The 24484-nt window shown below is 50.3% G+C and overlaps 1 protein-coding gene across 4 annotated transcripts in view; it reads right to left on the bottom strand.

Moving 5' to 3' along the window:
- MARF1 (meiosis regulator and mRNA stability factor 1) overlaps positions 1 to 24484 on the bottom strand; it is a 444629-nt gene that overhangs the window by 296460 nt on the left and 123685 nt on the right. For all 4 annotated transcript variants that reach the window (XM_040356921.1, XM_040356923.1, XM_040356922.1 and 1 more), the window contains exons 10-13: positions 23763 to 23912; positions 23489 to 23669; positions 23081 to 23259; positions 22562 to 22642 (exon numbers count right to left, since the gene is read on the bottom strand). In XM_040356921.1, the coding sequence (XP_040212855.1) occupies positions 22562 to 22642; positions 23081 to 23259; positions 23489 to 23669; positions 23763 to 23912 (591 nt within the window). The remainder of the gene's footprint in view (positions 1 to 22561; positions 22643 to 23080; positions 23260 to 23488; positions 23670 to 23762; positions 23913 to 24484) is intronic.

Below are 24484 nucleotides of genomic sequence, written 5' to 3'. Positions count from 1 at the left end.
GATTCGCCGCCCACCGGGACGCGCCCCCACCACGGAAACGGCGCGAAAATCGTTTATATCTCGGGCACGCGCGCGCCCGTCGGCGGGGGCCATCACACATGGAGGAGGACGGAGCAGCGCAGGCACCCAGGCAGGCAAGCCCTTTAGGTAGGTCACAGACCTCCTTTTAGCATGGGAAAAAGACTCCCCTCTTACAGAGATCCCACACCTAGCGCAAGCAGCCCAGCTAAACAACACTTACCAGGGAGGTCACATATTACTGGGGAAAAAGATTGAATCATCCTGTCTCTGTCATAGACATAGTGATTCCTTGCCAATGCAGAGCATACCCAGGCCTGTCCCCCTGTGCACCCCCTGTAGGGAACCTGCTAAGAACCAAGTTCCGCAAGCTCCCCCAATACTTACCTGCTCCATGCCGCAGGACTTTTGCACAGCAAGAGGTCCAATCTTCCCCCATCTCCGTGGGTGGCGTCTAGACCTTCAGGCCCTGGGTTCCTATGAAGGAGCCACTGTCCTGGGCCCATATAGCACCCTGGCAACAGAAACATTAGGCCCCCAAAGGTTTCTAAGTTCTGGGCCCAGGGTCCAGCTCTCTAAACAGAAAGCATTATGGGCTATACCCCAATGGTTTGGGGTCCGGTTGCTGACCACTTTAGCACTGAGGCCTTTGGACAGAACCGGTTAGCCCACCTTAATCCCAAGGATGTGGAGGTAAGCTAAACCATGACCAACACCTAAGACACTGGCGAAAAAACTGAGGTACTCCTCCTATGGGAGGGGGTTATATAGGGAGGGGCACTTCCTGTTTGAGATTGCCAGTGTCCATCACCTGAAGGTACTCCATATAACCCACATAGTAATGAATATGCCGCTCTGTGTCCCGTGATGTACGAGAAAGAAAATAGGATTATATACTCAATGTAAAATCTTTTTCTCTGAGTTCATGGACGGACACAGCCTTAATCTTGACATAGTGGGTAGTAGCCTTCCTTTAGGAGCGAATAGGCAGAAACTTATAGTAAATGTTAAACTTATCATACACACCCTACAGCCCCACCCAGGGGGCGGGCCCTCTGGGTATAACCCCTCTCTCTGTATCTCGCAGATCAGTTCGTCAAAAAGAAGTACAAACATAAAAAGGAGGGGTGTCCGTCCATGAACTCAGAGAAGATTTTACGGTGAGTATAAAATCCTATTTTCCCTTTCTTTCATGGACGGACACAGCCTTAATCTTGACATAGTGGGACGTCCCAAAGCAGTGTCAAAAAACGAGGGGTGGGAACAGCATAGAATTAAACTTCACCCCAAAACAAAATAGAGCTCCTCCACTGAGGAGTTGCAACAGCCGCCTGCAAAACTTTGCGGCCGACAGAAGCTTCCGAAGATGCACTCACATCTTTAACCTTTAGTGTATTTAGTGAAAGTGGGAATGCCTTACACACCTGGGAAACAGACGCTTGATGTCGGAAAGCCCAGGAGGCACCCATTGCCGAATGTGTCGTGAGAGGAAAGGGGGGCGCCCGACCCTTTATGGCGTAAGCCTGAATTACCATCTGTCGGATCCACCTTGAGATAGTGGCCGACGAGACTGCTAGGCCCTTCTTGGGACCAGCCATTGAAACAAACAAACAGTGAGTCTGACCTCCGGAACGGAGCAGTAGCAGATAAGTATACTCTGAGCTCGGACAACATCCAAGGAATGCAACGCCGCCTCTCTAGGGTGTGACGGATGAGGACACAAGGATAGAGGTACAATGTTTACATTGAGATGGAAGGCCGAGACGACCTTAGGTAGAAAAGAAAGCTGCGGGCGCAGCACCACCTTATCCTTGTGGAAGATCAGATAAGGGGCCTTGCATGACCAGGCTGCCAGCTCAGAAAACACGTCTGACGCAACAGCCACCAAAAAGACTACCTTCTGAGAAAGTGTCAACAAAGGAATCTCCCCAATCTCTTCGAATGTTGGTTTCTGAAGCACAGAGAGAACCAGGTTTAAGTCCCACGGAGGTTGCGGAGGGCGGACTCGAGGGGCCACATGCCAAACCCCCTGTACAAAATGTTCTCACTAGAGAGTGAGTCGCCAGGGGTCGCTGAAAGAAAACAGCCAAGGCAGAAATCTGCCCCTTAAATCGTACTTCACGCAAGCCTTTGGTCCACTCCACGCTGTAAGAACAGCAGGACTCTGGACACCAATTAAGTCTGTGGATTCCACTTAATTTCCTCGCAAAGGGCTAAGTAAGCTTTCCAAGTGCGATGGTAAATCCTCCTAGAGGATAACTTCCTAGCCTTCCTCATGGTAGGAATCACAGAATCCGATAGGCCCCGGTCTCTTAGTACCTGGCTTTCAATAGCCATGCCGTTAAAGCCAGCGACTAAAAAGCAGGATGCAGTATGGGACCTTGTGACAGCAGGTCCTCTCTCAGCTGTGGACGCCAAGGGACGTCTGCTACCAGACGCACTAATCCGGAGCAATTGGGATCATTGGAATCCCCTCTGCCTCCACTCTGCGAAGCAGATGAGGAAAGAACTTTAGAGAAAGAAAGGCATAGATTAGCCGGTACTGACTCCACGGCGCCACTAACGCTTCTTTTGCATCTGCCCATGGGTCTCTTGACCTGGCAACACCTCAATACCTTCCGATTGAGTCGAAACGCCAGGAGATCTACGTCTGGCGTGACCCATCTTTGGAAAAAGGAGCTGAAACATCGGGGTGCAGAGACCATTCTCCTTGGTCCAGCATCTGGCGACTCAGGTAGTCCGACTGCCAGTTTTCCACGCCCGAAATGTATATGGCCGACAAGGCCAGTAGGCTTCTTGCTGCCCACCTTAGGATATAAGCGACTTCTGACGCTTCAGGCGAGCTTCTTGTTCCTCCTTGATGGTTGACATATGCCACCGCCGTGGCGTTGTCTGACTGGATCCTGACTGGACACCCTTGTAGCCTCTGAGACCATGTGGAAATGCACAGCCTGATCGTTTGAAGTTCCAGGACATTGATCGGCAAGTGGGAATCCTCCGGAGACCAGCGACCCTGGGTTGACTGAACCCCCCAGACTGCCCCCAACCGGTAAAGCTGGCGTCAGTCGTGATGACTATCCAGTGATAAGAAACTAACGACTTTCGGACAGAAGTGCTGGTGAGGTCAGCCACCAAATTAGGGAGGTCCTGACCTGGTGGCTCACCCGGATTTGATAATCCAGGGAGGATTGGCACATGTCCCATCTGGACAGAATTTCCTTTTGTAGTACTCGTGTGAGATTGCGCATATGGTACTGCCTCGAAAGAGGCCACCATGAGGCCCAGGACTCGCATGCAAAAGCGGAGTGACGACCATTTCTGGGATGTCAACTGCCGCACCGCAGCCCGGAGGGTCTGCAATTTTTCCACAGGGAAGAAAACCTTTGCCTCCGACGAGTCCAGAATCACCCCCAGATATACTAGGCGTTGAGTCGGTACCATTACTGACTTCTGAATGTTCAGTACCCAACCAAAGTGTCAGAGGGTTGGACAGGTTATAGATATGCTCACCTCTAATTCTGAGGCTGAAGCAGCCCTCAGAAGCAGGTCGTCCAAGTAACCCACGATAGCGAAGCTACATTGTCTTAGTAGGGCGAGAATAGGGGCAAGCACCTTGCATGTGGAGAGCAGTGACGACAGAGTGAATCGATTCCATCCGGAATCTTTTTACCTTCACAAAGCAATTGGAGGGCCCTGAGGTCCAGAATTGGACGAACGCCCTCCTTTTTTGGTACTATGAACAGGTTGGAGTAAACCCCCTGAAACTGTTCTTGTACTGCCGGAGGAATAACCACCCCGCGTTCCAGCAGGCCCTGAACTGCCCCAAAAAGGGCTTCCCGACGAGTCGGTTGTAGCTGGGAGGGAAAAAATCTGTTTGGTGGGCAAGATAGAATTTTTATCTTGTACCCTGAAGAGACTACCTCGCAAACCCACCAGTCGGTTACCTGAAATGTCCACCGGGTCGCGAAGACGTCCCCCCCCCCACTCTAGAGATGGGTGGGGGGAAACCTTCATGCGGACGCAGTTTTGTTTGCAGGTTTTTGATAATGTCATCCAGGGAAGCTCCAAAAAGTCTGTCGCCCTTAAAGGGAAGGTCCATCAGGGCTTTCTTGGAAGATTGGTTAAAGAATTGGTCTGCGGACCAAAGTAGACGGCGTAACACCACCGCATGGCTTGAAGCTCTGGCCAGCAGAGAAATCGTGTCCAAGGCCGATTCGCAAAAATGTTTAGGCCCTGTACTAGCTCAGCTAGGGCTACCTCGTCCGGGAAAGCCTGACGTGCTTCTAACCAATTGAGCAGCATTTTTGCCCATTCCCGCGAGTGTCTGAGACACCAGGGCCCCAACTATGATTGGGCGTACCGCCGAACCTACTACCGTGTATATAGTTAGTCAGGTTGAAAAAAGACACAAGTCCATCCAGTTCAACCACAAAAAATAAAAAAACAAAATAAAAAAACACAGTAAAATCCTATACACCCAACTCCATACCCACAGTTGATCCAGAGGAAGGCAAAAAAAAAACCAGCAGAGCATGATCCAATTTGCTACAGCAGGGGAAAAAATTCCTTCCTGATCCCCCGAGAGGCAATCGGATTTACCCTGGATCAACTTTACCTACAAATCTTAGTACTCAGTTATATTCTGTACATTTAGGAAAGAATCCAAGCCCTTCTTAAAAGAAATCTACTGAGCTGGCCAGAACCACCTCTGGAGGGAGTCTGTTCCACATTTTCACAGCTCTTACTGTGAAAAAACCTTTCCGTATTTGGAGGTGAAATCTCTTTTCCTCTAGACGTAAAGAGTGCCCCCTTGTCCTCAGTGTTGACCGTAAAGTGAATAATTCAACACCAAGTTCACTGTATGGACCTCTTATATATTTGTACATGTTGATCATATCCCCCCTTATTCTCCTCTTCAAGAGTGAATAAATTTAGTTCTTCTAATCTTTCCTCATAGCTGAGCTCCTCCATGCCTCTTATCAGTTTGGTTGCCCTTCTCTGCACTCTCCAGTTCTCCGATGTCCTTTTTGAGAACTGGTGCCCAAAACTGAACTGCATATTCCAGATGAGGTCTTACTAATGATTTGTACAGGGGCAAAATTATATATCTCTGTCTCTGGAGTCCATACCTCTCTTAATACAAGAAAGGACTTTGCTCGCTTTGGAAACCGAGCAAAGTCCTTTGTCCAACCGTATAGGTTGCAGGTGATCGCCTCTGCCTTCTTGTCCGCAGGGTCTTTGAAGGCGGGAGCCCACTTCACCGGTATGGTGGTTAGCTTGATTAGTCAGGACACAGGAAGGTCCACCATCGGCGGCAAAGTCCATTTCTTCAAGAAACTCTCCTCCAGAGGGTAACGCACAGCCAGATTTTTAGGTACTGAAAAAGTATTTTGTGGTTTGTCCCACTCCTTGTATAAAAGTTTGTCTAAGTAAGACACACAAGGGGACACCATAGCAATGCGGGTCGCCTTACGGAACCCAAAAGGGACCGGCGCTTCTGTTGCATCTACAGACCTCTCTATTTTTAGGGTATCTCGCACTGCGGTGATAAGGTCACTTACCAGAGCCTCTCATGTGCTGACCTGGGTCCAGAGTCACCCTCACTGTCTGGCCAATCTAGGTCCGCATCGTCAGATACCTCAGAGCCAGGGTCCTGAGCCGTAGCTGGGCCTGGCTCCGTATCCGAGTTGTCCCCAGAAGATTCCGGGGGAGGGGGCGGTTTCTAGCCCCCGTTTTCCGACGTGCTGCTTCGACCTTGGCAACAAAGGCATCTAGGATTGCAGATATAGCGGTCACCGATACATCGGGTGCAGGGGCATCAATTGCCAGCTCAGGTGTCTCAGGGGAAAAAGGTCTGCTTCTAACGCCATGCTGCCCACACGCCTGACACAGGCACTCCCAAGTAAGGTACAGTAACCCACCCTGCTAGCTGCAGCAGAGACAAGGGGTCCCCCCCCCCCCCCCAAAGGACTCCCCACCCAGGAACTTAGTAGTATGGTGCCGTTTTGTAGCCCAGCTGCTTTTTATCCGCTGAACACTAGCAGAGAGTGAGCGTCAGTCTGTGCTGTTTTAGCTATAGCTGCTACTTAATAGGGCTGCTGCTTTTGTCAGCTCTTTAGTTTCAGTAGTCAGCAGCGTGTCTGACAATCGTTTAAATAATAAAGATGGCCGCCGCTCTGACAATAGAGGCCACAAAAGCATGACCGCCAGTGTTATGCATAAAAGCATAGTGGGGCTACAAGAAAATGGCCGCCGAACGACCGCTAGAGGCAGTACGGCCCTACAAACCAATGCAAGTGTAACACCCCAGGAAGTAAAACATGCAGAAATCACCAAAAGTATGGCCGCCGAGCGTCAATAGAGGCCAATACAATGCGGCTACAAGAACATGGCCGCCAGTGCAAGTACAAACAATACAGCATGGATCACAGGGAAAATGGTTGCCGACAGTATGGAGCAGGACACAGGCAAGCAATCTCTCTTGGCACTTATACACCGATTTAGTGAACGTACATTGTTCACCCCCAGGTGAAGCTCCCCAGGGGAACCCCTGCCCCAGCAGCTAGCTCAGAGAGCCTAGAGAGGAGGGAGGGGAGAAGGGAAGTATGGAGCCCTTTACTCACCTCTCCAGGGATGCCCAGCTCTGTCCTCCTGCCGAAGCAAGGTGGTAACTACTTACCCTTCCTGTGGGTTTATGCTGGAATCATCCTTGACAGACCATCTCCCGCAATGGTAACGGAGGTGAGCATAAAATCCTATTTTCTCTTTTGTTCATGGACGGACACAGCCTTAATCTTGACTTAGTGGGACGTCCCAAAGCAGTGTCAAAATGAGGGGTGGGAACAGCAAAAAAAATAAACTTCACCCCAAAACAGATCTCCTCAACTGAGGAGTGTAACTCTAAACAGCCGCCTGCAAAACTTTGCGGCCGAGAAGCATCCGAAGATGCACTCACATCAACTTGTAAAGTTTAGTGAAAGTGTGACCGGGCGACCCGCCTTACACACCTGGGAAACAGACACTTGATGTCTGAAACGCCAAAAGGAACCATTGCCCTGGTCGAATGCATCGCGATAGGGAGGCGCCTGACCCTTTATGGCGCAAGTCTGATCAGGATCTGTCGGGTTCACCTCGAAATGGTGGCCAATGAGACTGCTGGGCCCTTCTTGGGACCAGCCACTGAAACAAACAGTGAGTCTGAACTCCGGAACGGAGCAGTAACAGACAAGTATATTCTCGGAGCTCGGACAGCGTCCGAAGAATGCCACGTTGTCTCCTTAGGATTCGACGGATGAGGACACAAGTATGGCAGTACAAGGTCTTCCTTGAGATGGAAGGTCGAAATGACCTTAGGAAGAATCTAAGGCTGCGAACGCAGCACCATCTTATCCTTGTGAAATATCAGATAGGAAGCCTTTCATGACAAGGCTGCCAGCTCAGAACTCCTCTCAGCCGACATAACAGCCACCAAAAGGACCACTTTCTGAGAAAGTGTCAACAAGGGGACTTCCCTAATGTTCTCAAATAGTGGTTCTGAGGCACCTAGAGGTCATGGCGTTAAAGCCATTGACTGTAAAGAAGGATGACCTATGGGACCTTGCGACCACAGATTCTCTCGTAGCGGTAGACGCCAAGGTGCGTCTGCTATTCAAATCCCCAGGGAGGTAGTGGAGGACAGACCGGAGGGGCCACCTGCTGAACCCCCTTTAGAAATGTTCTCACAAGAGAGTGAGTCGCTGAAAGAAAACAGCCAGGGCAGATATCTGTCCCTTAACCAATTAAGTCCGTGGATTCCACTTCATTTCCTCGCAAAGGGCCAAGTAAGCTCTCCAAGTGCGATAAAAAATCCTCCTAGAGGATAACTTCCTAGCCTTCTTTATGATAGGAATCACAGAATCCGACAGGCCCCGGTCTCTTAGTATCTGGCTTTCAATAGCCATGCCGTTAAGCCAGCGACTGTAATGCAGGATGAAGTATGGGACCCCGCGACAGCAGGTCCTCTCTCAGCGGTAGACGCCAAGAGGCGTCTGCTACTAGCCGCAATAGATCGGCGTACCAAGGACTCCAAGGCCAATCCGGAGCAATTAGGATCATAGGAATCCCGTCTGCCTCCACTCTGCGAAGCAGAAGAGGCAGGAGCTTTAGAGGAGGGAAGGCATAGATTAGCCGGTACTGACTCCACGGCGCCACCAACACATCTGTCGTGTCCGGCCATGGGTCTCCTGACCTGGCCACAAACCTCAATTCCGATTCAGTCGAGACGCCAGGAGATCTACGTATGGCGTGCCCCATCTTGGGCAAAGGAGCTGAAACACCTCCGGGTGCAGAGACCATTCTCCTTGGTCCAGCATCTGGCAACACAGGTAGTCCGCCTGCCAGTTTTCCACACTCGGAATGTATATGGCCGACACTGCCGGTATGCTCCTTTCTGCCCTCCTTAGGATGTGAGCGACTTCCGACGCTGTAGCTGCGCTACTTGTTCCTCCTTGATGGTTGACATGCCACTGCCGTGTCATTGTCTGACTGGATCCTGACTGGACGCCCTCGTAGCCTCTGAGACCATGTGGAGAGGCACAGCCTGATAGCTCGAAGTTCCAGGACCTTGATCAGCTAAAGGGAATTCTCTGGAGACCAGCGACCCTGGGTGGACTGAACTCCCCAGACTCCCCCACCTGTAAGGCTGGCGTCCGTCGTGATGACTATCCAGTGATAAGGAAGGAACGACTTCCCGGACAGAAGTGCCGGTGAGGTTGGCCACCACACCAGCGAGGCCCTGACCTGGTGGCTCACCCGGATCTGATAATCCAGGGATGATGGGAACTTGTCCCATCTAGACAGAATTTTCCTTCTGTAGCACTCGCCTGTGAGATTGCGCCTATGGTACCGCCTCGGAGGCCACCATGAGGCCCAGGACTCACATGCAGAGCGACGACCCTTCTGGGATGTCAACTACCGCACCGCAGCCCGAAGGGTCTGCAACTTCTGCACAGGGAAGCAAACCTTTACCTCTGAGGAGTCCAGAATCAATCCCAGATACACTAGGCGTGGAGTCATTACCATTACTGACTTTTGAATGTTCAGTAGCCACCCAAGTTTCTGAGGGTCTAATGTTATAGACACACTCACCTCTAATTCTGAGGCTGAAGCGGCCCTCAGAAGCAGGTCGTCCAAGTACCCCACGACAGCGATGCCACGTTGTCTTAGTAGGGCAAGAATTGGGGCAATCACCTTGGTGAACACCCTTGTTGCAGATGCCAGGCCAAAGGGGAGAACCACAAATAGTGGTCTTCCCCGACCGCAAAACCCACCGGTCGGTAACCCGAGATGTCCACCGGGTCGTGAATTCGCGAAGACGCCACCCCCACCCGAGGGATGGGTGGGGGCGCACCTTCATGCGGGTGTGGTCGTGTTAACAGGTTTGTTGGGTTTGCGAAACCAGGGACGTCTCTGTCCCTGAGCAGGCACTTTATTGGCCAGTGGTTTTCTTCCCGCAGCGCTGGGCGGGCGAAAAAAAAACGATTGGGTGCGGTAAAGAAGGGCCCCTGTCGCCGACGTGGCTTCTTCCCCTTAAAGGTCTGTGGGAGCAAGGTGCTCTTACCTCCTGTGGCATCCTTAATAATGTCATCCAGGCAAGCTCCAAAGAGTCTATCGCCTTTAAAGGGCAGGTCCATTAGGGCCTTCTTGGAAGCTTGGTCCGCCGACCAATTCTTCAACCACAGTAGACGGCCTAACACAGCCTGAGCAGAGGCTCTGGCCAGCAGAGGAATAGTGTCCAAGGCTGATTCATACACAAATTTTAGGCCCTGTACCAGTTGTTTCGCTAGGGCTACCTCATGGGTGGAAGCGTGATGTGTTTGTAACCCATTGAGCAGTAACTTTGCCCACTCCGTAAACGTCTGGGACACCAGCGCCCCAACTATGGTTGGGCGTACCGCTGAACCTACTACAGTGTATAGGTTTACGGGATATCGACTCTGCCTTCTTGTACGCTGGGTCCTTGAAGGCAGGAGCCCCCTCCACCGGAAGGGTTGTACGCTTGTTTAGTCTGGACACAGGAGGGTCTACTATGGGGGGCGAGGTCCATTTCTTTAGGAAACTCTCCTCCAGTGGGTAACGTACCGCTAGGTTTTTAGGTACAAAAAAAAAATAGGATTTTTGTACTCACCGTAAAATCCATTCTCTGAGTTCATGGACGGACACAGCAGCCTTTGACCTTAGGGTTATATCCGCTACCTTCAGGAGAGTTAGGCAGAAAAAAGGCACTTTAAGTTTTAACACTTTCCTCAGTGCAGCTCCTCCCAGGGGCGTGGTTCCCCGGGTATAACCCACACCCTGCTCTAGCAGCTCCTGTTCGTAACAAGCAGTACAAACAAAAGGAGGGGTGGGTGCTGGGTCCGTCCATGAACTCAGAGAAATGGATTTTACAGTGAGTACAAAAATTCTATTTTCTCTTCCATTCATGGACGGACACAGCAGCCTTTGACCTAAAGGAAAGCCCCAAGCAGTGTCAAAAAATTTGAGGGGTGGGAAAACACCACAGCAAACCAGGTTACACCCCAAACAAGACCGGAGTTACTCAACAGAGGAACTCCAGCCTTAAACTACCGCCTGTAACACCTTGCGGCCGAAGGAGGCATCAGAAGATGCACTCGCATCCACCTTGTAAAACTCTGAAAAAGTGTGGACCGACGACCAGGTCGCTGCCTTACACACCTGTAACACAGAAGCTTGATACCGGAAAGCCCAAGAGGCACCGATCACCTTGGTCGATTGCGCCGTAACCCGAAAGGGAGGCGCCCGCCCCTTCAGGGCATAGGCCTAAAGCACAACCTGTCGGATCCACCTAAAAATGGTGGCCGACGAGACCGCCAGGCATTTTTTAGGACCAGCCACCGACACGAACAGTAAGTCCGGCTTCCGGAACGGAGCCGTAGAAGATAAGTACACTCGTAGGGCCCGAACCACATCCAGGGAATGTAAAGTGGCCTCCTCCTGGTTTTTCGGCTGAGGACCTAAGGATGGAAGAACAATGTCCCCATTAATGTGAAAAGCCGAAACGACCTTTGGGAGAAAAGAGCAGCACCACCTTATCCTTATGGATGACCAAGTAGGGAGCCTTGCAAAACAAGGCCACCAGCTCAGATACACGTCTGATCAAGGTAATTGCTACCAGAAAACACCTTTTGTGACAGAGTCGACAAAGGAATCTTCCGAATGTCCTCAAAGGGGGCATCCTGAAGCACCGAAAGGACTAAATTCAAGTCCCATGGGGGAAATGGATGGCGCACCGGAGGGGCCACATGCCGGACCCCCTGTACAAAACGTACGCACCAAGGAGTGCGACGCCAAGGGTCGCTGAAAGTAAACAGCCAGAGCCGAAACCTGACTTAACCGTACTCAAGGTGAGAGCCTGATCCACTCCCCGCTGTAAAAAAACAGCAGAATCCTGGACACCACGTATGCACGAGAGTGCCACTTCATCTCCTCACACATAGAGATGTAGGCCTTCCACGTACGATGGTAAATCCAACCTGAGGTAGACTTCCGTGCATGCAGCATGGTAGAGACCACTGAGCCCGACAGGCCCCGGTCCATCAGTACCTGGCTCTCAACAGCCACGCCGTTAAAGCCAGCGACTGTAAAGCAGGGTTAAAGATCGGACCCTGCGACAGAAGATCTTGTCTCAGGAATAGACGCCAGGGGGCGTCTGCCACCAGACGCACCAGGTCTGCGTATCAGGAGCGACGCGGCCAATCTGGGGCAATCAGGATTGTTGGAATCCCTTCAGCTTCCACTCTGCGCAGCAGGCGAGGAAGACGCTTCAGAGGAGGGAAGGGGTAAATTAGGCGATAGCGACCCCAAGGTGCCACCAACGCGTCTGACGCGTCCGCCCACGGGTCTCTTGACCTGGCCACGAACCGTGGCACCTTGCGCTAGAAGGTCCACGTCTGGAGTGCCCCACTTTCGGCACAGACTCGGAAACACCTCCGGGTGAAGTGATCACTCTCCTTGGTCTAGTGTTTGGCGACTTAGGAAGTCGTCTTGTCAAGTCTGTACTTCCGGAATGTACGCGGCCGACAGAGCCGGAACAGACCTTTCGGCCCACCGAAGGATGCGCGCGACATCTGTCGCTGCAGCTGAACTCCGTGTGCCCCCCTGATGATTGACGTATGCCACGACCGTGGCGTTGTCGGACTGGATCCCGACTAGTCGGCCCTGCAGATCCAGGGACCACCTGGCAAGGCACAGCTTGATTGCTCGGAGCTCCAGTATATTGATTGGTAGGTGGGACTCCTCCTGAGTCCAGAGCCCCTGGGCTGACTGGGTGCCCCAAACGCCCCTCCAACTGGAGAGGCTGGCATCCGTCGTGATCACGGTCCAGTGGCATGGCAGAAACGACTTCCCGCTCCGGAGACGCCAGCCACCACATCAGGGAAGACTTCACCAGTTGACTCAACTGAATCTGGTAATCCAGAGATGACGGGAGCTTGTCCCAACGTGACAGAATTTCCTTCTGTAGCACCCTGGTGTGGAAATGGGCGTACGGAACCGCCTCGAAAGAGGCCACCATCAGACCCAGAACCCTCATGCAGAATTGAAGAAATTACCACTTCTGGGTTCGACAACTGCTGCACTGCAGATTGCAGTGTCTGAAGTTGCTCCGTTGGGAGAAAAACTCTCGCCTCCGCGAAATTCAGGACTAGTCCCAGGTATTCCAGTCTCTGAGACGGAACCAACACCGACTTCTGAACATTCAGAAGCCAGCCGAACTCTTGGAGAGCCTGACACATGATAGACACATCCTCTTCTAATTCTGAGCCTGAAGAAGCTTGCAGGAGAAGGTTGTCCAGATATCCCACGATAGCGATCCCCCGCTGTCTCAGCAGGGCCAGTATCGGGGCAAGCACCTTGGTGAAAACCCGTGGTGCCGATGCCAAGCCGAACAGAAGGGCCACAAATTGAAAATGGTCCTCCCTGACCACAAAGCGCAGAAACCTCTGGTGCTTTGTGCATATGGGAACATGTAGGTACGCGTCCATGATGTCCAAGGATGCCAGAAAGTCCCCCTGAGGGAGTGCTGCCATTACCGAGCGAATCGACTCCATCCTGAATCTTTGCACCTTGACAAAACAATTGAGGGCCTTGAGATCCAGGATTGGATGGACCCCTCCCTTCTTGGGGACCACAAACAGAGTGGAGTAAAACCCCTGAAACTGTTCCAATTGAGGGAACTGGCACAACCACTCCCCTGTCCAGTAGATCCTGGACAGCCCCCGCCAGAGCCTTTCCGGTGATCGAGGAAGCTGGAGGTTGGAAGGAAAAAAATCTGTTTGGTGGACAAGAGAGAAACTATGTTGTACCCCGAGAAAACTACTTCGCAAACCCAACGGTCGGAAAAAGAGACCTCCACCGAGCCGCGAAACCGGCCCCCCACCCGAGACACGGGCGGGGGCAGACCTTCATGTGGAAGCAGGCTTGTCCGCAGGCTTGTTGGGCTTGCGGTAAAAGGTGCGCTTCTGCCCCGCAGTGGGGGTCTTGGCACCTTGCAAACTTTTTCCCCACCGCACGAAAAAAAACGCTTAGGGTAGTAAAGGAGGGCCTTACGGCGAGGCCCCTTGCCCTTCCCAGACTGTGGGAGCAGTGTGCTCTTACCACCTGTGGCATCCTTAATGATGTCATCCAGGGACGCCCCAAAAGTCGCTCACCCTTAAAGGGCAAATCCACCAAGGCTTTCTTGGAGGATTGGTCCGCAGACCAGCATGTCAGCCACACAAGGCAGCATAGTACCACCGCATAGGCGGAGGCTCTGGAAAGCAAGGGAAGCGTATCCAGGGCCGACTCAGACAAATTCTAAACCCTGAACCAATTGTTCAGCCAGGCCCTTACAGGTCTCGGAAGCATCCTGCTCCTCCAGCTTCTGCAGCAACAACTTTGCCCGCTCAGTCAGTGTCTGCGACACCAGAGACCCGGCCACAACCGGTCTCACAGCCGAACCCACAACTGTGAACATAGAGCGGGCCACAGCCTCCACCCTCCTATCAGTGGGGTCCGTAAAAGCGTGAGCCCCTTCCACAGGCAATGTGGTGGCTTTACTCAGTCTGGACACGGGAGGGTCCACTGATGGAGGAGAAACATCCAAAAAGTCCTTCTCAAAGGGATAACGGACCGCAAAGTTTTTAGAAACAGCAAAAACTCTGTGGCGTGTCCCATTCCTTACATCAGCAATTGCTCCAAAATGGAATACAGGTTGCGGTGCTGGGCGGTTTGCGGAACACAAAAGGAACCGGCACATTCGGTGCCCCCGCCAAATCGTAAAATTTATGAGTATCACGCACTCCCATATCATTTACTGACCCTGAGGCAGAGTCATCCTCACAGTCCGTGTGGGTTAAGCCTGCATCATCTGACATGACAGATCAGATCTGTGTCAGAGATATCCCCAGAAGCAGGCTTAGGGAGAGGGCGCTTTGTACCCCCCCCTTCTGGACACTAACTGCTTCAAACCTGATGAGAAACGCCTCAAGGCCAGCCGCCATTGCCTCAACAGATGCGGCATTGCTGGGGCAGAATAACCAGTACAGGTTCCATGTAGCCCCACCGCTGTGTACTGCAAGGCAGAACAACCCACCGGTCACCTCCCGGCTGCAAAAATAGAAGCAGAGTCCCCCCAGGGACTCACCACCCCACCCGGTTGCAGAGAGCTGAAAACCCGAGGTGTGCTGGCTGTGCTGCGTCTGTCACCCCAGGGAAGATGTGTGGCGTTTTGCAGCGCTAAAACTGACACAAGAGGCCAAGACATTTCCAAGATGGCCGCCGTCTGAGGTAAAAATCACCAGCGGGCTACAGGAAAATGTCCGCCAAGCTATGTAAACCGCGATAACGGCAAAATGGCTGCTGTGGCGCAGTTTAAATTCCCCAGTGATGCACCAACCACCTGGAACCAGCAGAGCAGTGCCGTTTAGCCGAGTTGCTTCTTGTCCGCTGAATATAACCATCAGTCTGCTGAATGGCTGCCATCTACAAGGCTGCTGTCCTTATCAGCTTGTTTGCTAGTCAGCAGCGTGCGTCTGTTTGGATGCCGATTTATAAGATGGCCGCCGCTCAGGCGCTGGAGGTCAAGCATACTGAGGCCCCAAAAGCATGGCCGCCAATGCTGTATACTTGCATGGGCTACAAAAAATAGAGTTACGTACCGGTAACGTCTTTTCCAGTAGTCTTTCAGGACAGCCCACAATTGAGAGATACTCCTCCTCTTCCTCTAGGAAACACTGCGCCAGCCCATAAATTTCTCACTCCCCCTGCCAGACCTCAGTATTTATACGAGCACCTCCGGTCAGCTGGGGAGACACAAGAACATGTTAATAACATACAATTACATATCAACATCATGTCCTGGTCTTGAAATCAGACTTCCTCTATTCGGGTGGGTACCCAGGGCTGTCCTGAAAGACTACTGGAAAAGACGTTACCGGTACGTAACTCTATTTTTCCCCTCCCGTCTTTCAGGACAGCCCACAATTGAGAGGATAACCGAGAACTTACCAACTAGGGTGGGACTATGGCTTGCAAAACCTTTCGTCCAAAGGCTTGCTCACCTGCCGAAACCAGGTCCACCCTGTAGTGTTTAACGAAGGTGGTGTAGCTGGACCATGTTGCTGCTTTGCAAATCTGTTCCGGCGTTGCTCCCGCTCTTTCTGCTTGAGAGGTTGCCAGCGCTCGAGTGGAGTGTGCTTTAATTCCTGTAGGGATATCCCTACCAGCCAAAGTGTATGCTTGCTCAATGCTTAGTCTTAGCCACCTGGCAATAGTGCGCCTGGATGCTTTGCATCCCTTCCTGGTTCCAGAAAATAAAACAAATAGTGAGTCTGACCGTCTAAACGGTTTAGTCACCTCTAAATAATGTAGGATACTTCTCCTAACATCTAACGTACTGAAACGTCGTTCCCTTTCCCCCGAAGGGTTGGAACAAAAAGAGGGTAAAACTATATCTTGACTCCTGTGAAACTTTGAAGTCACTTTAGGAAGAAAGGCTGGATCGGTCTTGAAAACGACCCGATCCGGGAAAATAACACAAAAAGGGGGTCTGATCGATAGAGCTTCTAGCTCGCTGACCCTCCTAGCAGTGGTCACTGCAACCAAAAAAGCTGTTTTTAAGGTTAAATCCCTTAGAGAACAATTATCTAAGGGCTCAAAGGGAGTACCCGTTAGGGTATGCAATACCAGAGACAGGTCCCAACTGGGGAAGGGTGGCCCTCGAGCTGGTCTCTGTCTGGATAGTGCTTTAAAGAACCTGACTATCCAGGGACTGGTGGCCAGAGGTTTTTCTAAATACACCGTAAGTGCCGAAACCTGCCCTTTAAGGGTGCTAACCGAAAGACCCTTATCTGCCCCACACTGAAGAAATTCTAAGACAGCCGTGGGGCTCTGTACAGAACAGGGGCAATTTACACACCATTCGTTGAAACGAAGCCAAACCTTCTTGTAAATTTTGCGGGTCTCCTTTTTTCTACTATTAAGGAGGGTGGCAATTAAACCTTCGGAAAATCCCTTGGATCTTAGTATGGCTTCCTCAGTAGCCACGCTGCTAGCCTCCACCTGTGGACTTGTGGACATAGGACTGGGCCCTGTGATAGAAGATCCTCCCGCTGAGGTAGAAATAAGGGTGGTTCTGCCGCTAATTGTTTGAGGACTGAGAACCAAGCCCTCTTGGGCCAGTAAGGAGCTACCAGGACTAGAGAGGTGTGCTCTAATTGGAATTTTCTCAGTACTGCTGGAAGAAGTACCGGAGGTGGGAATGCATAGCATCTTCCGAACTTCCAGCTTTGGGACAGGGCATCCACTCCCCTTGCTCCTTCTCCCTTGTTCAGGGAGAAGAAACAGGGGGCCTTCGCATTTTCTCTTGAGGCGAAGAGGTCCACCTCCAGAGTTCCCCATCTCTTGTTCAGGAGCTGAAAGACCTCCTGGTTGAGGGTCCACTCGCCCTCCCTCAGCTGCCTCCGACTGAGGAAGTCTGCTGTTACGTTTCTTTCTCCCCTCAGAAAGACCGCCGAAAGGGAGAGGGTGTGGATCTCGGCCCAGCCCAGAATCTCTGCTGTCAGGACCGACAAACTTTCGCTTCTCGTGCCGCCCTGCTTGTTTAAATAGGCTACGGCCGATGAATTGTCCGATCTCACCTGAATGTGGTGTCCCTGGAGTTCCTCCTGAAAGAACCTGAGGGCTAGGCCCACTGCCCTCAGCTCCTTCCAATTGGAAGATCTTTTTAGATCTTGGAGACCCCAGGTACCCTGCGCTGGAAGGGACCCCAGGTGCGCTCCCCAGCCCTTGCCGCTTGCGTCTGTGGTTACCACCCGAGACACCGGGATAATCCACAGACGTCCTTGGGTAATGTTGGTGGCCTTTCTCCACCACCAGAGGGATCTCTTTACCTGAAGGGGTACTAGAATCAAGGAGTCTAGGGTTTCTAGGCTGTGATCCCAGACCCTTAGTAGGAAGGCCTGCAGTGGGCGAAAGTGAATCCCTGCCCACTGTACGGCTGGGAGGGCAGATGTCAGCAGACCTAGCGTTGACATCAGGGACCTTAGTGACACCTGTTGATTGTTTTGGAGGGAAGCTACTGCTCTGTCCAACTTCTTGACTTTCTCTACCGGGAGGAACACTCTTGAGAGAGTAGAATCCAGCAGGTACCCTAGGTAAGTGATCTGTTGGGATGGAATTAAACTGGACTTGTCTAGGTTCAGTAACCACCCTAGGTCCGTTAGAACCTTCTTGGTCACTTCCAGGTCCCTGGATAGCTGCTCTGGCGAGGCTGCGAAAAGTAGCAGGTCGTCCAGATAGGCTATGATGGATATTCCCTGAAGTCGCAGAAACGCTAAGGGTTCTGCCAGGATTTTGGTAAAAATCCGGGGCGAGGAGGATAGCCCGAATGGCAGAGCCTGGAACTGGAGGTGTACAATCGTTCCCTCTAGGTCCACGGCCAATCGCAGATAACTCTGAGAATTCTCTGCGATCGGGACGTGTAAGTATGCGTCTCTGAGGTCCAGAGATACCATGAAACAATTGAGGGGAAGGAGGGCTCTGACTGTATAAATTGATTCCATACGGAATTTCCTGTATGAAATGGATCTGTTCAGAGGTTTTAGGTTTAGGATTAACCTGTATTTTCCCGAGGGCTTCTTTACCACAAAGATGTGTGAATAAAATCCCCTTCCTTCCTCTGCCCTTGGAACTCTGAGGATGACACTCTGATCCTCTAGCTCCCTTAGAGCTCCCAACAAGGCTTCGGATTTCTCCTTGTCCCTGGGTAGATGGGTGACTAGGTATCTCTGGGGGGGAGGTGATGAAAATTCCAGTCGGTATCCCCCTCTTATGACCGCCAGGACAAACTGGTTTGGGGAGATTGATTCCCATTGTGGGAGAAAAGTCCCCAGTCTTCCTCCCACCCTGACTAACAAGTCATGGGTTTTTAGGGGGCTGGACAGGAGGGTGAAAAATCGCTCCACCTCTGCCTCTGCCCCTGGGGGTCCAAACCCTCTTTTGGCCCGCTGGTTTGGCCCCTTTTTGCTTATGCGGACGAAACCCCCTTCCTGCCTGTACTGTGACTCTCTTTTTAGGAGGAAAGGCTTTCTTTTTGTCCGCCGTGCGGTCTAGTACTGCTTCAAGGCCTGGGCCAAAAAGCAGGTCCCCTGTGAAGGGAATACCACATAACTTGGATTTAGAGGCGCTGTCGCCAGTCCAAGTCTTGAGCCAGAGGGCCCTTCTGGCCGAGTTAGCCAGAACCGCCGATCTGGCCGACATGCGGACTGACTCCGCTGAGGCATCCGCTATATAAGCGACTCCTTGCAGGATAGTAGGGAAGGAGGCTAAAATAGTTTCCTTATCCGTACCAGCTTCAATGTGCTCCTGAATTTTAGAGAGCCAATGCTCCAGATTGCGAGCCATTACCGTGACGGCAAGTTCTGGTTTAAGATTCCCCATAGTAGAATCCCAACATTTCTTTAATAGGGAATCCATTCTCTTGTCCATAACATCGGACAAAACCCCCATGTCCTCGAACGCTAAATCCGTGTTCCTGGACACTTGGGAGAAGGCGGCGTCTAATTTGGGGCTTTTGTTCCAAACAGATAAAGGATCCTCTGAGAAAGGGAATCTCCTCTTTAGGGATCTGGAAAAAAAGGGTTTCCTTTCAGGATCCTGCCACTCCTTCTTAATGGTCTCAACTAGTATATCATGTACTGGGAAGACCTTTTTCTCTTGCTCCTCCAGACCCCTGTACATTCGATCATGGAGGGTAAGAGGTTTCTTGTCGGTTTGGATACCAAGGGTTGTGTAAACTGCCCCTAAGAGGTCCTCTACCTCATCCAGTGACAATTTGTACCTAGAGGGCTTCCTGGACTCCCCGTCCTGGTCCTCTCCCTCTGACCCCTCTTGAGAATCAGAGGTGGCACTATCTGGAGGAACCTGTTCCTCTTGGGAAGGGCCTGCGGAAACATCTGCCATAGCTGCTGCAATGGGTATGACAGGAGCAGGACCCTGAGCCTGTGGCTGGGTTGTAACCAGGGTAGGGACAGCCAAAGGCTGTAATCTCTCAAACAGAGATTTGAATGAGGAGAACGTGGATGACAGTTCTTTAACAGAGGCTGCAAGTCCTGACTCCTGTTCCAATTCATTTTCCCTGACCAGGGATTGAATGCAATCCCTACATAGGACCTTAGTCCATGTTTCTGGAAGGACATCCCTACAGGAGGCACACTTCCTCTTTGAGCTATGCCTTCCACTACCCGTTTTTTCAATGGCTTTCTGAAACACAGAAAGGGCAGAAAACAACAGTTATAAAAATAAAAAATTTAAAAAATTTAAAAAAATTTAAAAAATTTAGTTACAACCCTGGGAGTGCACCTAGCCCCCTATAAACCCTGGGACTAAGGACTCCCCCTCCCCTGGCCACCCAGGGGGCTTGCCTCCCCATGCATTGAACCCTACATGGAGAGGCAAACCTAAGCTAGAGAGCGCCCCTCCCCAGGGTACTCTTACCTTAGGCTCGCTGGAGGTAGCGTCAGTTGTCAGGGCTGGCTCTGGAGATGCTGCCGACATGACTGCAGGTGGCTGCTTGCTGAGAGCTTTCTCCTCGCCTGTGCGAGATCCGACTCCCTCCAGCGTCCGCCCGGACCTCCTATCAGCACCGCGACCCGGAACCGGAAGTCGCGGTTCAAAGGGGAGACATCCGCTCTACGCCGGAAATGACGTCACCCGCCGTCCAGCCCGCTCGGTTCAAAAAAATTCTTTGCGGCCTGTAGTACAGGGCGAGCCTGGATGTCCCCCCCGCTGCGCCCCGCTGGACGAGATAGGGGTCCCCCGCAACCAGGAGCCGCGCTCGGCGTGGAAGGGGTGGCTAATGGTGGGCCTGCACCGCACCAGGATTCACCTGGAAGCCTCTGCTTCCTTAAGGTAAAATAGATGGCCTCAGTCCTCTGCCTGAATTGGCCTAGGTTCCCATGCACAGTGTCTCCCCACCGGAGGAAACACTAATACTGAGGTCTGGCAGGGGGAGTGAGAAATTTATGGGCTGGCGCAGTGTTTCCTAGAGGAAGAGGAGGAGTATCTCTCAATTGTGGGCTGTCCTGAAAGACGGGAGGGGAAAAAATGGCCGCCGAGCGGGACGCTAGAGGCCCCAGTTTCATGGGGAAATGCTGCCAAGGATAGCCGTTCTAAGCACCGCGCAGGACGCTGAGCGACGGGGTAAAGCCCCCCCTTGGGCGCCGTGTGAGCACCACCTCCAGCGCTGGGCGGCTACAAGAAAATGGCCGCCGTAGTGCATATAGACCCCAGAAGTATGGCCGCCGAGCTCTGAGTAGAGGCCAACAGTGGCTACAAGAAAATGGCCACCAGGTATACAAACAATCCAGCATGGTCACAGAAAAAAAATGGTCGCCAGACACACAGCAGCAGAATCTCTTATGCAGCTCTCTACATTGAAAGAGGGAAGCAGCAGCTGACAACATGGACACAAGTAAGCAATACCTATGCACTTATACTTTATATTGGTTCTCAGGTGGAGCTCCCCAGGGCAACCCCCACCTCAGCAGTCTAGGGAGGAGGGAAGGAGGGGAGAAGGGAAATATAGAGCCCTTTACTCACCTCTCCAGGGATGCCCAGCTCTGTTTTCTTCCTGAAGCAAGGTAGTAGTACTTACCCTCCTGTGGTTTTATGCTGGAGCATCCTGGACAGTGCATCTTCCGCATGGTAACGGAGATGACTGTCGGCCAGGCTACTAGGACTCGGCCCTGTAGACCGGTCTTTATGCAAGCCCTGGAGCGCATAGCTCACCGGCCACCCGTAGAGCGACGGGCATGTCGTGGATGACCCAGCGCGCAGCTACGTTTGGCACACGCTCGATGGCCGAAACTGGGAAGAATACAAGGATCTAGGATCCAGCCTGTCGCCCAGTCGGCAGTTGATCGAAGATCGCAGGAAAAAAATTAAAATCCAGAATCTTGAACTAACAGCCTTCAAGCCATGGGCCTGAAGGGAGCCATGTCTTCTCCTGAAACTAGGCAGAAAAAAAACTGATCTGCGAGATGCAGAGAGAGGGGTTATACCCAGAGGGCCCTATAGGGTGTGTATTATAAGTTAACCTTTTATATAAGTTTCTGCCTAGTCAACTCCTAAAGGAAGGCCAATATCCACTAAGTCAAGATTAAGGCTGTGTCTGTCCATGAACGAAAGAGAAAAACTGATCTGCGAGATGCAGAGAAAGGGGCTATACCCAAAGGGCCCACCCCCTGGGCGGGGCTATAGGGTGTGTATGATAAGTTAACCTTTTATATAAGTTTCTGCCTAGTCAACTCCTAAAGGAAGGCCAACACCCACTATGTCGAACGACAGAGAAAGTTAAATTGAGACTCCTCCCACATTTTTTAGGCATCTGCAAATATAAAAAAAGTCTCCACTGTTCGTTCAAAAGGTGCTGCGTGCTATAACTTTCCAGTAGGAGAAGATAGTCCCATGTGAGATCAGATAGGAGACATCAACTAGGGCTGAACAGGCACACTGTTGTCAGTAAAGAAAAGGAGAATTGCTGAATATCTGGCCTATACGGTTTCAAATCAGATATTTAGAAATTCCAATAAGACATAATATAAAATATTATTCGTAGAAATAAAGGGCATTTTTACTTTTACATGGAATTCCAATCGAAAATACTATTTTTAGAAAAATGAAAGGCAAATTCAGCTCTGTCTGAACTAAGATTCCTAGGATTTTAAACATTCACCCTGAACCTAGCAACAGATTAATAAAAAAAATCCCCAGAAGTCTTAAAACTAGAAAATAAAGACACCCATCCTCCTTAGGAAACCAAACTCACACTGGGGTAAAAGGGAGAGAACACCGCCTTTTGGAGCTGGCTCGTTTCATTATATTTGCTAGTATGTGGTGTGAAAACCAAGAGGTATGCCACCAAGAAAAAATTGATTATAAAACTTTACATGTAAACCTTTTCAAATGAGAAGGCCAACCTATTAAGTAAAAGCTATAGAATACATACTTTTTCTCATAGATCTCAGTGAATTTAAATAAAGGTAAGCAGCAAGCTGGGGCATCTTGAAGGATGGAAATGGCTCCAAAGCTGTTTAAGATACCAGAGAAGAAAAAAAAAAAAAAATCAATAAAAAAAAAAAAGAAGGACAGGAAGGTAAAAAACAGAAGTAAACTATGAGGTGACATTTACTATATTCTGCAAGTAATCACACCAAACTTAAAGATTATAAAAACACCTCCCCCATTTTGTACTGTTGAGAAAAATGGAGTCCAGGATATTGTCACTGCTGCACCCCCAACCATCAACATCTCTGCCGTGGTTATACGGTCTCTGAAATCTAGTGCCACTCTCAGCATGCCATTAACAGAGCTGAGCTATACATTACGTGACTCATGCACCATATGCAGCAAGCAAAGTCACCAGGTGTCAGGGAAAGGTTTGTTGGCTAGAAAGGTCTACCCCCTGGAGACACTTTGTTAGAAAGGGTTTCGTCCTGCATTAAAAGAACAGGCAAAATAAACTCACCTCAGTAAAGAGAGCGATTTATTGGCTGCTCCTGTGGCCAGGGACACTTGGATTCTCTTGCTACCAATTTTGTATCTATGCAGACTGTTGACAGCACAGATCGCTTCCTGAAGATTTTCCATCTGAACTGTGGCTTTGAGCTGATAATCAGTATGAGGACTGAGCTCAAGATGATTTATCTAACACAAACAAAATGGGGGAATAAAAAAAAAAAAAATTGAATTCCCAATTGAGAGGATGTTCTTACACAAAAACGGATAAACCCAGGCGCGCGCGCGCGCACACACACACACACACACACACACACACACACACACACAGTATTTAAAACAGATTCTATTCAAATTTCAGCTTAAGATAACATTTTTTTTAAAAAGCCAGAAAACCAAAACACACACACACACACACCTTTCCATATCTGGAAAATATGTCACGCAGAGTCTGGAGAAGCTCTTTTCTAGACCTCCTATAATCTAGATTTCCAATGTGTATATCAGCACCATTTGCAAATGGATCAACAGATGAATCTGTGGCATCAGTCTCATTTGAAGTCACAGGTGAAGGATTGGAAAGATTTGGGGACAAACTCCTTGAAAGAGGAAATAAAAATAAATAAAAAAAAAAATAAAAAAAAAAGGATGCATTTTCCCTCCTTTTTACCAATAAAATCAGTAGGCCTTACCTGGAAGACCAGCCAGATTGACAAACCGGACTAAGCTGTCTAGTATTAGCAAGCTTACTGAAAGCAGATGGATTACTAATTTGAAAAGTTTCTTCCTTTTTACTACTTTCCAAGGAAAAAGAAACGTTTCCATTGATCGAGCCCTCCCACCTAGATGAGACAATTAAAAAAAAAAAAAATCACTGATTTGGTGGACTCAAAGCTTGCATATCCTTAACTTAAATAAAACACACTACAAAAACAGATATTCAAACCTGTTAACAAAAAAAAAAAAAAAAAAAAAAACACAAAAGAGACCAGCACTATATAGAAATTTGCTTTTCATGTTTAAAAATAATACACAGTGCCCTAAAAAAAAATTCATACATGTTACAACCAAAAAAATCGTAAAGTGGCATGTAATTGTGAAGCGGAAGGAAAATAATAAATATTCTTAAAGGTTTAATTTTTTTTTACAAATAAATATCTCAAAAGTGTGGCATGCCTTTACACATCTAGGAGAGTGACATTTCTGTCCATTCTTTGCAAAAATGCTCAAGCGCTGTCAGATTGAATGGGAAGCATCTTGATAGCAGATTTCAAGTCTTGCCACAGATTCTCAATTGGATTCAGGTCTGGACCATTCTAACAAATTAATATCCTTTGATCTAAACCATTCCATTTTAGCTCTAGCTGTATGGTTAGGGTCATTGTCCTGCTGGAAGGTGAACCTCCATCCCTGT

This window comes from Rana temporaria, chromosome 6 (genome assembly GCF_905171775.1).
Source record: "Rana temporaria chromosome 6, aRanTem1.1, whole genome shotgun sequence".
Lineage (NCBI taxonomy): Eukaryota > Metazoa > Chordata > Amphibia > Anura > Ranidae > Rana > Rana temporaria.
This window is presented reverse-complemented; position numbering and strand designations above follow the sequence as displayed.